Source organism: Halichoerus grypus, chromosome 13 (assembly GCF_964656455.1).
Source record: "Halichoerus grypus chromosome 13, mHalGry1.hap1.1, whole genome shotgun sequence".
Classification (NCBI taxonomy): Eukaryota; Metazoa; Chordata; class Mammalia; order Carnivora; family Phocidae; genus Halichoerus; species Halichoerus grypus.
Window position 1 is genome coordinate 21,136,001 of NC_135724.1, and position 17,674 is coordinate 21,153,674.

General features: G+C 36.6%; 1 protein-coding gene across 2 annotated transcripts in view; it reads right to left on the minus strand.

Annotated features, from left to right (window-relative positions):
- The window catches only part of DCC (DCC netrin 1 receptor), a 1,153,179-nt gene that overhangs the window by 31,491 nt on the left and 1,104,014 nt on the right, over positions 1-17,674 (minus strand). For both annotated transcript variants that reach the window (XM_078060292.1, XM_078060291.1), the window contains exon 26: positions 8,570-8,725. In XM_078060292.1, coding sequence (XP_077916418.1) covers positions 8,570-8,725 — 156 coding nt within the window. The remainder of the gene's footprint in view (positions 1-8,569; positions 8,726-17,674) is intronic.

The window sequence follows — 17,674 nt, forward strand, 5'->3', positions numbered from 1 at the left end:
GGCAGCTTCTTATGTTAAGAACACTGTGACTTGACTTTATCATTCGTATTCAAAATCAACAGGTCCAGGTGAAACTGTAAATGCAAAGAGCTGCATCGGCAGTATAAGTGTTGATGAGATAAGATATTTCTGATGATTTATTTTTGAAAGAAAGTTCTATTGGGTAAGTGGAAAAAACGCAGTGAAAGAAGATACTATATCTCACTTTTGAAAGAGAATTTTTAACCTGGAAATATTTTGAGATAATTAGTTTGTGAGATAATTTTGAGACAACTCTCTGGGAGGCTCAGTGAGGTCAGCAAAGGGCAGAGGAGCTAGAAAGAAAATGTGATAATGCTGAAGGGAGTAGAAATTAAAGATACCAAAGATCAAGACATTATATTAAAGATATGCAGAAGTGAAATGTGCCTTCGGAGGGTATTTGGTATTAAGTCTCATTTTTCTATATTCAGAAAGGGTTAGAGATCCTCTGGGTCATTGAGAAGACTCTGGCTTACCCCACTCAAAGATAGATGCAGGGGAAACATAGGGTTGGCCAAGGACAGGATATAGCCACCTAGCCACCAGAGCTAGTAAAAAAGCAAAGACTTGATAAAAGATTTCTTCAAACAAAGAAAATGTAATCAAGACAGCAAACTGGATAGAACTCTGGCAAGAGGAGTTTTCAGAAGTGCCTTGTCTCTAAGCTAGGAAGTCCTATCACGGAGGGGAGGGGCACACACATGCAAAATATCAAGGCTAAAAGGTGGGGCTGCAAGGAAAACATCAAGGCAAATCCTTGGTGACGTGGGTTCTCAGATAAGGGCAGAAGGGATAGAGGCTTCAGGTAGGTGTTTATAAGGAGCTAAATTGCTTGAGAGAGCGGTGCCTGGCTGGCTCAGTCAGTAGAGCATGTGACTCTGGATTTCAGGGTTGTGAGTTCAAGCTCCACTTTGGCATAGAGATTACTCAAAAGTAAAATCTTAAAAAAATAAAAGAAGAAGAATATAAAGGAGAGAGAAACAGGTGTTCTTGTATTCAAATTATGCAGTCTTGATTGAATACAAGAACACCTGTTTCTCTTTCCTTTATATTTTTAGGGGCACCTGGCTGGCTCAGTCGGAAGAGCATATGACTCTTGATCTCAGGGTCATTGAGTCTGAGCCCCATGTTGCATGTAGAGATTACAAACAAATATATAAATAAATAAAAACTTTAAAGACTGCATAATTAGATGGTTGACAGTATAGTTTTAGAGGCAAAGAAAATTACGCCAGTTTACTCTGGACTCATATTTAATCTAAAGGAGAAAATGACCAATGGTCAATATCCAAATAACAACACAGTATGTCTTAGCTCTAGATCGGAGAGAAGAGGCTGTAGGAACCTATGTCTGGGTCCCTCTTCATTACCAATGGGCCAGTTTTTATTACAGGTCCATACCACCATATTAAAAATATCTTTCCAGGGAAAGAAATTTCACAATTTTCTACAGAAATCTGCCCTCAGTAATTCTATTGAAGATGGACTGTAATAAATCCATATCATATTTTAAAAACTGCTTTAGCCACTAAAGAAATAATATATTGTGTGATGTGCTTCTTTATTCCTTCATATTTTCCTTTTCTATTTCTTCTACATTTTTGAAATGAAAAAGATCTATGTTAAAATATTATTGTGACATTAGGCTTAATAAAGTTGACATGCACTTTTTTAGTTTTCCAAAATTTAGTTTCTCAAAAACCTCAGGTTTCACAGGAATTTTGATGACATCATGGAATGTTTGGGGGTCACTCCCATTCCTATTCTCTTTAATGGCATTGCTCACATGACTAGTCCTTCATCCCCAGGTCTTCAACTGGTCACCATGATTCCCACTGGGAACACATTTGAGGGAAATAATGGTAGCTCCACACATATGGACAAGCTCTTTGACAAAATCAATCCTTAGTACCACACATAGTGGAAAGGAAAGTGCCTAATCTAATGTGCTAGGTGGGAATGGGAGACCAAATACATCACTAATCCATAAGGGACTAGTTCTATTTTGTTCAAAAATGACAAGTTTGCTTAATTAATATCTAATACAATGGACAAGGTACCGATTTTCCATAGTCACTTCATAATTCTTATATTTTATGGGGAGCAAAAGAAATGCTTTTCAGAACTGGCTGATATTTGAGGCAGTCAAAGCTCTTAAATACAATAGCCATGGCTCCCCGGGAGCAAAGCCCTCACATCAGAAGAGCCCTTTGGCCAGTTTAGTTGTCAGCATCAGGACACCTGTGTGAAACACACTGGCTCAGTGACATGGTATTTCAGAGCTTGGAAAGCAAAGAAAACCTCCCTTCGCCCACCAAGCACAGCCTTCCTGCAATTCCGAAAGGAAAGGGAGAATCAAGTAAGTGTTGGCAAGGCACTCGTTTTCAAATGATGAAATAGTGGGAAGCCATTGTACAAATAGCGTACGATTACACAGCAGAGTCAAATTTCAAGGCACTTTATGGTAATTAATGTCAACACATAAATAATTGCTACAGAATAACTGGCAAAAATATTGCAAAAATGGAAATGAGGATTTTTCTTCTATCTCAAATTGTAGTATTTGAAAGAAATATAGCATGCCGGCAACTCTACGCAAAGACTTTGAGACAGGAACACTTAAGGAACCCAATTCACTCATTAATCTCAGAACAAACAACTGTGCAATACTCCTGAGTAACCCCAGTTCCTGACAGTGTGGATTTTTGCATAGACCCTAGAGAGAAATTCATTAACTCCACTGTGCCCATGATTCTATCTAGGTCAAATCCCACTTATTATTTGATTTCCAATTTGGGGGAGAGTTAGGACAGAAAAATAACATGGGTGAGGTTGACCAGCCTTCTCACTAAGACAACACCCAAACTGAAAGGAATGGTAAAAATCATCTAACCTCTGGTATCTACCTGTTTCGAGGATGAGAAAATGCTTATAGTGACTTGTAGAAATTGGGCCTCAAGACTATCTATTGGTCGAAGTTTTCAAAATATGGCACTGTTTCTTGTTCCCCAGGGAGTTTGCCTATTGAGGCTAAGACCAGAACTATAGTTTATTAGTAGGAAGAGGAGGTAATTGTCCATCAGAACTATATAAATCTTTATTAGTGGATCACCAAATGTGTGTAATGCAAATGTACAATATCCTACAACTTTCTTTTTCTTACGGTAGGAGAGAAATTCAGCTTTATTTGTGACTTTCAGAAAGGAGCAGCTCTTTGGGAACAGAGTTTTAGTGATTCATTTCTTGTGCAACTCAAAGGTCTTTCAGATAACTTCGGAGGAAGGAGAGTCTCCACACTTGGCACAAATTTTTCTTTTCCTATGTGTGACTGTGGTTGTTTCTCAAGGTGACTAATAAGACATCTCCAGCCAGAGTCATGAAATGTTTTCTGCTTGAGAAAGAACAGGGATGTTTAGTGGTCTCCAAGGCATTTAGAAACCAATACTGAATGGCTGGAAGTTAACTGGTTCTGATAGTGATTTAGAGAATATTTGGTTTCCTAGAAAAGAGGTGCTTATTTCTTTTCCTTTTCTAAGCCATCACATGGAAACATATATTTGTGCCTATTTCTTTTGCACTGCACATTCCTTTTGCTCAAAAATTACCTGATGTATGACTGAATATATATTTTAAAAAATCTGTGAAATTTTGGCCAGGAGTCATATGTCCATGCTTTCTGATTTTTAGATCAAGTTCAAAAATTAAGTTAAGCACTCTTTAGGAATCCTTTATTTATATAACTTTATATAATAGTTGTATTATATATTTTATGTTTACGTTATATATTATAGTTGTATAACTACCCTTATTTAATAATCCTTACTTTTAAATAAGTTAACAAAATTTTTAAAATTTCTAAAGAGACTAAATTTTTCTTTTATTCATTTATTTATTTACTCATTCATTCATTCATTCATTCATTTTAGGTTCACTGCGAAACTGAGTGAAAGGTACAGAGATTTCCAGTATCCTCTCTGTCCCCACATATATGCAGCCTGCTCTACTATCAAAGTCCTGCGCCAGAGTGGCACGTGAGACTCTAATCACAGCTATAAACAAATCTGTAGTGTTTAATCACAAATAAAAACACATTTTAACGTAGTTCATTTATTTTTCTTTGGCTTGTGCACGCATCACTCCAATCTCTGCCTCTGTTGTCAAACGGTCAACTTCTCCTGTGTGTCTGAGTCTCTTCTTTTTAAGGACACAAGGCATATTGGATTAGGACACACCTTAATTCAGCATGAACTCACCTTAACTTGGTAACATATGAAAAGATCCTATTTCTAAATAAGGTTGCATTCACAGGTATTGGAGGTTAGAACCTCAACATATCTTTCTGGGAGACGCAATTCTCTTCATAAAAGTTTGTGGCCTCCAAATATGTCCTTAGAGTTCTGGGTCTCTAAGACCTCTTCAGGCAGAGGGAGGATGGCCATCTGAAGGAGGCAGATACTGGAGTTATGCTGCCACAGCCAAGGGATACCTGGGACTACCAGAAGCTGGAAGAGGCAAAGATGGATCCACCCCTAGAGACTTTGGGGAGAACACAACCCTGACAACACCCTGATTTTGGAGTTCTAGCCTCCAGAACTATGAGAGAATAAATTTCTGTCATTTTAAACTACCTAGTTTATGGTACCTTATTATGGCAGCCTAAGAAACAAATACATCCACGGTAGAAGAATCTGCATAGAGTCTGAGATGAGAAACGGTGACTCACACAAAGTCCTGATGGTGAATGGTAATCTGTGATAAACTGTATTATTTGTTCACAACTCACCCTTCCCCTGTGAATTCCTTAGTTCATGTTGGGTGGCGTATATACTTCCCTATCCCATTGGTACTGAGCTTCTCCATGTAACTGATTTTGGCCAAGGGGGAAAGGAAAAAAAGAAAATTATGCTAGTTCATTTATTATTTTCTTTTTCATTGAAATTTAACTTCTGGAATGACTATGCCTATGATTCAATGAGACAGTTTTGCACGTTGCACCAAATCAAGAGAAAAAGAAAAGAGTAAATGGGATGCTGAGTTCTCAGAAGGAGACTATATCTTTACAGGAGAAAAAGAAATGACAGGAATACACCATGAATAAAATAAAATAGTTAAGGGGCGCCTGGGTGGCTCAGTCATTAAGCATCTGCCTTCGGCTTGGGTCATGATCCCAGGGTCCTGGGATCGAGCCCCACATCAGGCTCCCTGCTCTGTGGGAAGCCTGCTTCTCCCTCTACCAGTCCCTCTGCTTGTGTTCCCTCTCTCGCTATGTCTCTCTCTGTCAAATAAATAAATAAAATCTTTTAAAAAAATAAAATAAAATAGTTAATTTCCTTAATAAAGTGTACTGAACTTTGGCTTGACTTGGTCTTGTGTAGTGAAGAGATAAAGGTCATGCTACACATTCTTCTCACACTTTTAAAGTCAGAGAATATAGATGAAATAAAAAGAAAACAGTAGACAGTGATGTGATGAGGGAAAAACTAAGCAAAAACTATAATCCTTTCTTTTCTGCTGGGGAGAGTTCATTTCAGAAGCTGAAGAAGGGACTTGTGGGTTCTGAATTCTTTGACTGGAATCACCTTCCTAGTTGTCCTGGTATTTGGAAATTTTTGGTTTTTGGACTTCCCATATCTTTCTCATTTAATGCTGTTCAATATGGTTTGGGGAACTATTTTTTCTTGAGTTCCTGCACACAACTCTATTCTGTAGACATGACGTGCAGTGAGAAAAGGGAAAATAAATCTCATTCTCTCTTGACAGATTTTTGATGCCTTTTAATTCTAACCTTGCTACATCTAGACGATTTATGATTTCTTAGAGCTGTCCCTGTTGGGTTGGAAAAAATATAGCTTACCTCACAAATATATTTTATTGTTGTTACCATCTTATCTATTACAAAACATCCTATCTCACATGAGCTGCTGAGTCACCTGTTCCTAACCAGGAGAAGAAAGCCATAAAATTAATTTTAAAATGCTGTGCTTGAAGAAGAAAAAAAAGTCAAATGGCATAGGAGAAACCACCAGAGTGTATATAATAGATTGAGAGTCTCTCTCCATAACTACTTCCCTTAAAACAAATGAAATACTACTTTCAGGATATAAAATCGATACACAAAAATCAGTTACATTTATATATGCTATTAATGAGCTATCAGAAAGAGAAATTAAGAAAAACAATCCCATTTACAATTGTGTCAAAAAGAATAAAACACTTAGGAATAAATTTAACCAAGGAGGAAAAAGATCTTTACACTGAAAACTATAAGACATTGATGAAAGAAATTGAAGAAGACATAAATAAAAGGAAAGATATTCCATGCTCATGGTTTGAAAGAATTAATATTGTTAAAATTTCCATACTACCCAAAGTGATCTGCAGAGTCAGTGCAATCTCTATCAAAAATCCAATGGCATTTTTCACAGAAATAGAACAAACCATCTCAAAATTTGTATGGAACCAGAAAGACCCCAAATAGCCAAACCAATATTGAGAAAGAAGAGCAAGCTGGAGGCTTCACACTTCCTGATTTCAAACTATAATGCAAAGCTATAATAGTCAAATAGTATGGTATAGACCTAAAAACAGGCACACCGACCAATGGAACAGAATGGAGAGCCTGGAAATAAACCCCTGTATACATGGTCAATTAATTTATGCCAAAGAGCCAAGAATATACCGGGGGGTGAGGGGCAGTCTCTTTAATAAATGGCATTGAGAAGATTGACTTGCCTCTTGAAAAAGAATGAAACTGGATTTCTTATGCTGTACACAAAAATGAACTCAAATGGACTAAAGACTTGAACTTAAGACCTGAAACTGTCAATCTCCTAGAAGAAAACATAGGGGGTAATCTCTTTGACACTGGTTTTGGCAATGACTTTTTAGATTTGACACCAAAAAGCAAAGGCAACAAAAGCAAAAATAAACACATGGGATTACATCAAATTAAAAACTTCTGTACAGCTAAAAGAAGACCATCAACAAAATGAAAAGCAGTTTACAGAATGGGAGGAAATATTTGCCAACCACATATCTGATAAGCAGTTGATATCCAAAATATGTAACACATTCACACAATATAATAGCAAAAAAAGTTGTATTAAAAATGTGCAGAAGAACTGAATAAACATTTTTCCAAACAAGACATATAAATGGTCAGCAAATATGTGGAAAAGGTATTTGACCTTACCAAATTATCAGGGAAATGCAAATCAAAATCACAATGGGGTATCACTTCATACCTGTTAGAATGGCTATCATCAAAAAGACAAGAGAAATGTTGGCAAGGACGTGGACAAAAGAGTGCACTGTTGCTGAAAATGTAAATTGGTGCAGCTACTGTGGAAAAGAGTATGAAGGTTCCTAAAAAAATTAAAAATAGAACTACTATATAATCCAGCAGTCTCACTTCTGGGTATATATCCAAAGGAAATGAAAATGAGATCTTAAAGATATATACACACGCCCATGCTCATTGTAGCATTATTCACAATAGCCAAGATATGGAAACAACTTAAGCATCCATCAATGGATGTATGGATAAAGAAGATGTGGTATATATACAAAATGGAAAATTATTCAGCTATGAGAAAGAAATTGCAACAAATGGATGGACCTTGAGGGCATTATGCTAAGTGAAATAAGTCAGGAACAAAAAGAAGATACTATATGATATCCCTTATATATAGAACCTAAAAAAGATGAACTCATAAAAATAGAGGCTAGAATTGTGGTTACCAGGATCTGGGGGATAGGGAAAAAAGAGGGATGTTGGTCAAAGAGTATACACTTCTAGTTATAAGATGATTAAGTTCTGGGCATCTAATGTACAGCATAGTGATTATAGCTAATAATACTGTATTATATACTTGAAAGTTGTTAAGAAAGTAGATTTAAAACATTCTCACCACAAAAAAGAAATGGCAATTATGTGACATGAGAGGGGTATTAACCAATTTTATGGTAGTAATCATTTTGTCATACATAAGTGTATAAATCAACACATTGTAAACCTTAAATTTACACAATGTTATATGTCACCTATATGTCATTAAAATCAGAAAAGTAATAATAATACAAAAACAAATGAATTACTCCTTTGGAAATCTTTTTCTCCAACAATTATTAATTAAAAATCAAAAGATATTGCTTAATTGATTTAATTAAAGAAAGCTAAGGCATTCATTTAAATATTGGTTTATCAGGAATCAATGACACACTTTTAAATATAACCAACAGACACTTACACAAGAATATGTTGGAGGACAGTCACTTGATTATTCATTTCCTAGTTGACCACATATTAAGTTCAAGCGCCCATCACATCATTGTTTTACTGAACCAGTTAATCTTTGTTTCCCCACAGCTTCCCACATTGTCTATGGAAAGACTCCCAGAGAATCGGTCCTTTGATTCTGACCCAGGGCAGAGGTAAACCAATTTTCCCAAGGGATGAGAACATTAAAATGTGATACATTTAACAAGACATGCTTGGTTATTATTCATTTGTTCTTAGTAAAAAGAAAGGAAAATGCATTACACTGACTTTTTCCTGCTCCGAAACCTCGGTCCACTGACAGTGTGGGGAATGGCACAGGCCGGAGGGTAAACTGTGGGTGGGGGTATCCACACGTGGGAGATGGAAGGATTCCTGGGTACTGGGCACTTTCCAGGGTTGGCACAGGGATGGCACTCACGACAGCTGCAAAAAAAAAAGATGTTATTATTATTATTTATCTTAGGTAGCCACCAAACAAATAAAAAAGGAAAGGGCTAAATTTTCACATCTTCAAACCCATGAATACTCTTCATAGCATCATGTAGGTTCCTTTACTTGCCTCTCTTTCCACAGTCTCTTTCTTACTCTAAAAAAGATGGCTCCTGAACAAATAATACATTATACGTAAAAAAAAAAAAGAAGATAGTAGGAAGGGTAAAATGAAGGGGGGAAACCGGAGGGCAAGACAAACCATGAGAGACTATGGACTCTGAGAAACAAACAGAGGGTTCTAGAGGGGAGGGGGGTGGGGGGATGGGTTAGCCTGGTGATTGGTATTAAAGAGGGCATGTACTGAATGGAGCACTGGGTGTTATATGTAAACAATGAATCATGGAACACTACATCAAAAAAAAAAAAAAAAAAAAAAAGATGGCTCCCTCCTCCAGCACCTTACTACAGAGCATTACCCTGAGATTTCAAACTTTCCACAGTTTCAAAGAAAGAAACAATGAAACAAGCCACCATAAAGCCACGTTAAGGCTCTCTGGTTTTTGTTTTGTTTTGTTTTGTTTTTGCCTTTTTCTTTCTCTTAAGCAATAACTGTGGTATTAGAAATGTTGGGTTGTTCAGAAACTGAATATATTGTGTAAAGTGAGCTACGGAAATAGGAATTTTCTGCTCATTCTGTGAAAGAATGTAATGCTCTTGAGAGATAGTCTGGAGAGAGAAAAGCAAGGTATAGTCTCAATAATCATACTTAGGAGTTTTATTTAAATGGAAAGAAAATGACTTTGAACAGCAAAACAGTACAGTTTAGTGACACATTAATTTAAATATAACTACATGTTGTTTGGGAATACCAAATATTTTTTAGTGGTATATATCAAGATCAATATCTTACATAATATTTCCACAGATCAATATCTTACATAATATTTCCTAGGTGTATTGAGCATTATTCAATTCCATTATTCAATATCTATTAAATTATGCCACATTATAAAATACTTATTCTAATTGAAGTCGATCATCTTACATCATCTTGTAAAATATTTAGTATTCCCTACCTCTTATTAACAAAAAATACAATTTAAACTAGCTACTAGAATGATTTTCAGCAGTATATTTCTATTACATCAATAAAGTTAGTTCTATTATATGCATTATTTTTATTTAATTACACTCTAATTCCAATTACTGGAGTTTAACATGCATAAGCATGCACATTTACCAAAGGAAAACCTTTCTTTTTATCATATTCTTCTTACCTAAGTAACTTTATGATCATTGACACAGATTATATTGCATTATTTTAAATTAGTTAGAAGTAACATGTAGATTTAAAAATTTTTTTCTAACTTAAAGTGCAGATTCATTACATTAAACATACAACACTTTAAATCAAAAGGGCTGCTTCTAGTAAAATAGCTTTTGAATTAGCATTCTGGAATTTATTTTTCAGTGTATTTATAATACTCCTTGAAATATATAGTAACATGTTTATTTGAATTGAAAAATTTAAAAAAAACACTATTGTTTTCACAATAAGGACTAACTCTTTCAAGTAGGTTAAATGATGGGTGTTTTCCATGAAATGACTACAAACTAAAAGATTGTAATAGAATAAAAGCATTTTTCAAAAAATTATATTGATAACAGTATATTGTAAGTGATATTTCAATGCTTCCAATCCTGTCATAATATATCATATTATATAAAGTACTTCTTAGTGGAAAAAATTTGCAGATGTATTTTATAATTACTCTGTAAATCTTGGTAAAGTTTCTAATAGGTGTACCTCTTAAAAATGAGAAAGGAAATAACCTGAATGAGTAACAAATACTTTTGAAAGTCAAGCAGTTTCTAAAATTTTTACTTCCAGCATAATTGGAAGACAACATCTAGTTTGTTGAAATATTATAAAAAATAACTTCAGATGAGAGTTCACAGTCTGATTTTGGCACGTAATTTGGAAGTTCAAATCATTGAGTGACTGCTGTAAAAATCTTATTGTAACACTTACCCACACATATACGCAAATAAAGTTTCTCAGTGTTTAGATAAATAAAACCGTGGAATAGAATTTATGCAAAAAGTAACATTCATCCACAGATGTATGCAATAATGGTATAGAAAAAGCCTTATTCATGTCATTTAAGTGATAGAATTCTAACAAAATCTTACTTTATAAACAATTGTACAGAAATACTAATTGTAGAATTGAGGAGGAAAAGATGGTGGGGGACTAGGGGACCCTATTCCAACTGGTCCCCTGAATTGAGCTGGATATCTACCAGACCACTCTGAACACCCACGAAATCAGCCTGAGATGTAAGAAGATAGATCTGGATCTCTACAAACAGGATATTGCACACGGTTGGTTTCAAGGTATGAAGCAGGGAGCCGTGATTCTGCGGCAGATATCAGAAGATAAATGGAAGGGGGAGGGAGCCGTGGGAATCCTGCACTGCCAGTGAGCGATAGCCTCCCATGCTGGGGATGGGGCACAGACTCACAGACCGGTAGTGGCAGGGAAAGGACCTTAGGGCAGCCCCCCAGACTGAAACCTGGAGCGGTGGGGCTGTGCGTGTGAACTGGGGGCGGCTGGTGGTGTTAGAAGCACAAAGGGCAGAGACGTGCCCCCATGCCCTGACCTGGAGGTGAGGACTGGGAGCCCTGCTGAAGGGTGCACAACCTAGGATGCTGCAGTTTATAGCAGCACAGACAGAAACAGGGATAGTGTGGCCTGGAGAGCTCATTGAAGAACAGACTGTGATTTCTCTGCTCTGAGGCAGAGGGTTGGAAATGATCTCTTCTACTCTGACTCCCGAAGAACCAGGGAAAGCCGCCAGAGAACAAAAGCCCCCCAAGACCGGTTTTCACTGAGCCCATTCCCCCCACAGGGGGCAGGGCAACTCCGCCCAAACAGGGTTGCCTAAGTAACAGCGCAGCAGGCCCCTCCCCCAGAAGAGAGGCCGACAACCCTAAGGTCCCTATAAAACAGGTGCATCTTGCTTGGGTTGTGGTCAATAATTTGGACCCTGTACATTCCCTCAACAGAATGACTAGGAGGAAGAACCTGCAAAATAGGAAAGACTCAGAGACTGTGACTTCTGCCACAGATTTACAAATGGATACAGATATAACCAAGATGTCGGAAATGGATTTCAGGGTAACAGTTATGAAGACGACAGCTAGAATGGAGAAATCGATTAATGGCAACATAGAGTCTCTAAGGGCAGAAATGAAAGCTGAACTGGCAGAACTTAAAAATGCTATCAATGAGATCCAATCTAATCTAGATAATCTAACAGCTAGGGTCAGCGAGGCAGAAGAATGAATTAGTGATCTAGAAAACCAATTGACAGAAAAGAAGGAAAAAGAGGAGGCCCCAGAGAAACAACTCAAAATCCATGAAAACAGAATCAGAGAAATAAGTGACACCTTGAAACGTTCCAATGTCAGAATTATTGGGATCCCTGAGGGTGTGGAGAGAGAGAGAGAGAGGACTAGAAGATATATTTGAGCAAACTATAGCTGAGAACTTCCCTAATCTGGGGAATGAAACAAACATTCCTGTCGTAGAGGCAGAGAGGAACCCTCCCAAGATCAAGGAAAACAGGCCAACGTCCCGGTATGTAATAGTAAAACTCACAAATCTTAGAATGAAGGAAACCATCTTAAGGGCAGTTAGGGGGAAGAGATTCTTTACATACAGAGGGAGGAACATCAGAATAACGTCAGACCTATCCACAGAGACCTGGTAAGCCAGAAAGGGCTGGCAAGACATATTCAGGGTACTAAATAAGAAGAACATGCAGCCAAGAATACCTTATCTGGCAAGGCTGTCATTTAGAATGGATGGAGAGATGCAGAGCTTCCAAGACCAGCAGAAACTGAAAGAATATGTGACCACTAAGCCGGCCCTGCAAGAAATATTAAGGGGGGTCCTATAAAAGGAGAAAGACCCCAAGAGTGATATAGAACAGAAATTTACAGAGACAATCTATAGAAACAAGGACTTCACAGTCAACATGATGACAATAAATTCATATCTTTCAATAATCACTCTCAACATGACCAGCCTAAATGCTCCCATAAAATGGCACAGGATTGCAGATTGGATAAAAAGACAGGACCCATCCATATGCTGTCTACAAGAGACTCATTTTGAACCTAAAGATACATCCAGACTGAAAGTTAAGGGATGGAGATCCATCTTCCATGCCAACGGACCTCAAAAGAAAGCTGGGGTAGAAATTCTTATATCAGACAAATTAGATTCTAAGCTAAAGATTGTAGTTAGAGACATAGAAGGACACTATATGATTCTTAAAGGGTCTATCCAACAAGAAGATCTAACAATTGTAAATATCTATGCCCCCAACATGGGAGCAGCCAACTACATAAGCCAACTGTTAATCAAAATAAAGAGTCATATTGATAATAATACGAAACTAGAAGCTGGTTCTTTGAAAGAATTGATAAGATTGATAAACCACTGCCCAGACTTACCCAAAGGAAAAGAGAAAGGACCCAAATTAATAAAATTATGAATGAAAGGGGAGAGATCACGACTAACACCAAGGAAATAGAAACAATTATTAGAAATTATTAACAACAACCATATGCCAATAAATTAAGCAACCTGGAAGAAATGGATGCCTTCCTGGAAAACTATAAACTCCCAAGACTGAAACAGGAAGAAATTGACAACCTGAATAGGCCAATAACCAGTAATGAGATTGAAGCAGTGATCAAAAACCTCCCAAAAAACAAGAGCCCAGGGCCTGATGGATTCCCTGGGGAATTCTACCAAACATTCAAAGAAAAAATAATACCTATTCTCCTGAAGCTGTTTCAAAAAATAGGAACAGAAGGAAACCTTCCAGACTCATTCTATGAGGCCAGCATTACCTTAAACCCCAAACCAGGCAAAGACCCCATCAAAAAGGAGAATTTCAGACCAATATCCATGATGAATATGGATTCCAAAATTCTCAACAAAATCTTAGCTAATAGGATCCAACAATACATTAAAAGGATCATCCACCACGACCAAGTGGGATTTATCCCTGGGATGCAAGGGTGGTTCAACATTCGCAAATCAATCAATGTGATAGAACACATTAAGAAGAGGAGAGAGAAGAACCATATGGTCCTCTCAATTGATGCAGAAAAAGCATTTGACAAAATACAGCATCTTTTCCTGATTAAAACTCTTCAGAGTATAGGGATAGAGGGAACATTCCTCAAGTTCATAAAATCCATCTATGAAAAACCCACAGCGAATATCATCCTCAATGGGGAAAAGATGAGAGCCTTTCCCTTAAGATCAGGAACACGTCAAGGATGCCCACTCTTGCCACTATTGTTCAACATAGTACTAGAAGTCCTAGCAACAGCAATCAAACAAAAAAAAAGAAATAAAAGGTATTCAGATTGGCAAAGAAGAAGTCAAACTCTCTTTGCAGATGACATGATACTTTATGTGGAGAATCCAAAAGACTCCACCCCCAAATTACTAGAACTCATCCAGCAATTCAGTAATGTGGCAGGATACAAAATCGATGCACAGAAATCAGTTGCTTTCTTATACACTAACAATGCAACTGTAGAAAGAGAAATTAGAGAAACGATTCCATTTACAATAGCACCAAAAACCATAACATACCTTGGAATAAACCTAACCAAAGAGGTAAAGGATCTATACTATAGGAACTACAGAACGCTCATGAAAGAAATTGAAGAAGACACAAAAAGATGGAAAAACATTCCATGCTCATGGATCGGAAGAATAAACATTTTAAAATGTCTGTGCTGTCCAGAGCAAACTATACCTTCAACCCCATCCCGATCAAAATTCCAATGACATTTTTCAAAGTGCTGGAACAAACAATCCTAAAATTTGTATGGAATCAGAAAAGACCCCAAATTGCCAAGGAAATGTTGAAAAAGAATAACAAAGCTGGGGGCATCACGTTACCCGATTTCAAGCTATATTACAAAGCAGTGATCATCAAGACAGCATGGTACTGGCACAAAAACAGACATACAGACCAATGGAACAGAATAGAGAGCCCAGATAGGGACACTCAACTCTATGGTCAAATAATCTTCGACAAAGCAGGAAAAAACATGCAATGGAAAAAAGACAGTCTCTTCAATAAATGGTGCTGGGAAAATTGGACAGCTACATACAGAAGAATGAAACTCGACCATTCTCTAACACCATACACGAAGATAAACTCAAAATGGATGAAAGACCTCAATGTGAGACAGGAATCCATCAAAATCCTAGAGGAGAACATAGGCAGTAACCTCTCTGACATCGGCCACAGCAACTTCTTTCAAGATTCATCTCCAAATGCAAGTGAAATAAAAACAAAAATGAACTTTTGGAACTTCACCAAGATAAAAAGCTTCTGCAGAGCAAAGGAAACAGTCAACAAAACAAAGAGGCAACCCACAGAATGGGAGAAGATATTTGCAAATGACACTACAGACAAAGGGCTATATATCCAAGATCTATAAAGAATTTCTCAGACTCAACACCCAAAAAACAAATAATCAAGTCAAAAAATGGGCAGAAGACATGAACAGACACTTCTCAAAAGAAGACATACAAATGGCTAAGAGACACATGAAAAATGTTCATCATCATTAGACATCAGGGAAATTCAAATCAAAACCACATTGAGATACCACCTTACACCAGTTAGAATGGCAAAAATTGACAAGGCAAGAAACAACAAATGTTGGAGAGGTTGTGGAGAAAGGGGAACCCCTCTTACACTGTTGGTGGGAATGCAAGTTGGTACAGTCACTTTGGAAAACAGTGTGGAGGTTCCTCAAAAAATTAAAAATAGAGCTACCTTATGACCCAGCAAATGCACTGCTGGGTATTTACCCCAAAGACACAGATGTAGTGAAAATAAGGGCCATATGCACTCCAATGTTCATAGCAGCAATGTCCGCAATAGCCAAACTGTGGAAAGAGCCGAGATGCCCTTCAACAGATGAATGGATAAAGAAGATGTGGTCCATCTATAAAATGGAATATCACTCAGCCATCAGAAAGGATGAATACCCAACTTTTACATCAACATGGATGGGACTGGAGGAAATTATGCTAAGTGAAATAAGTCAAGCAGAGAAAGTCAATTATCATATGGTTTCACTTATTTGTGGAACATAAGGAAAGTCATGGAGGACATTAGGAGAAGGAAGGGAAAAATGAAGGGGGGGCAATCAGAAGGAGAGAGGAACTATGAGAGACTATGGACTCTGAGAAACAAACTGAGGGTTTCAGAGGGGTGGGGGATGGGGGGATGGGTTAGCCCAGTGATGGGTATTAAGGAGGGCACGTACTGCATGGAGCACTGGGTGTTATATGAAAACAATGAATCATGGAACACTATATCAAAAACTAATGATGTATTGTATGGTGATTAACATAACATAATAAAATAAAATTAAATTAAAAAAAAATACTAATTGTAATGTTAACTCAACTCCGAAGAAAAAAACCCAGCAGTTAAACCTAAACTTATGCTCACATAAGTTTATAATAATACACAAATAATTTCAGTTTATAAAAATATTATATTGCAAAGAAATAAGATAGATGATCAATAAAAGACATAAAGACAGATGACATTTGTATATTATTCTGTTGGGAGAGTGAATTGTAGGTACTAGCTCAAGGAGAAACATGTGTAAATTCTTCTCGGTTAAAAAGAAGCTTCCTCATGTATTTTGTAAATGGATGATGGTGGATATCAAATTGCTATGGTATTTCTATGCATTTGGATTTATTTAAAAGAGTGGTATACCAAAGAAATTACATCCTTCACAGACATTTATAACAAACTGTTTTAGATGTTAAATTAAAAAATGTTTGAGGGCTACAAAGTTTTCTAAATTATTTTTGGGAAGAATTGAACGAAAATTTGAGAATAAGTGACATATAACACAATATCCTATAAAGATATTTACAAAGAGTAAATTGTGGATAAACAAACACATGAACAGACTCCAGAAAAAGGAAAAGGAAAAAAGATGACAGGGAAAATTGTAAAAAGAATCAGAGATTCAAGCCAGATATCAGCTAAAATGATTCTAAATTCCTTAAAGAAAGAGGTTATAATTTGTAGTCTTTGTATCTCTCATAGTACAGTGATAGAGATACTTTATATTTTTCAAGTGAGTTAATAAGTAGGATTTTCTAGAAGAAATATTTAGAAATCTGTCATTTTAATCCACTGGAGACTATTTAAGTGGTTTGATGTATTATTTAGTTTCCTGGGGTGTACAGTTACTATAGTAATAACAGTAATAATAATGGACTTGAACACATTTGTAAATAAGAGCCATATGATAACATAATGTCTATATTCAGGAAACTTAAACTCTCAGTCTCCCAGGCAGTCAATTTAATGATTTCACCCATCTTACTGATCAAATGGGATCACTGCATAGTCATTAATGTTGATTGCCAGATTGTAAAGCCGTCTCTGTGTTGACAATTTTCACCCATAAATAAATGTGACAACCATAGTTTCCCTAGATAGAGAAGGCACCCAACTCCACAAATTGCGCACATTTCCTTATCAATAGTATTATGTGAACTTAACCAATATTTTATAATACGTTTAGAAAAAGAATTTCATAAATATATCCTGGAATGGAGAAACATAAAATAATTTGGCAAGTCACAGAATATAAAATCAGAGAACTAAGATTACCCAAGAGACTAAATTTATATTCCAGTTCCAAGTCTTTCATTACTGAAGAAAGGAATTTTCCTTTCTAAGTTTTGCATTTTCACTACTGACCTGGGTACAAATGGCTCACAAATAATAAAAGTTCTTTAAAAAATAAAAAAATCCATTGTATGTTTCTGCATCTCAACAATTCCCATTGTTCTAT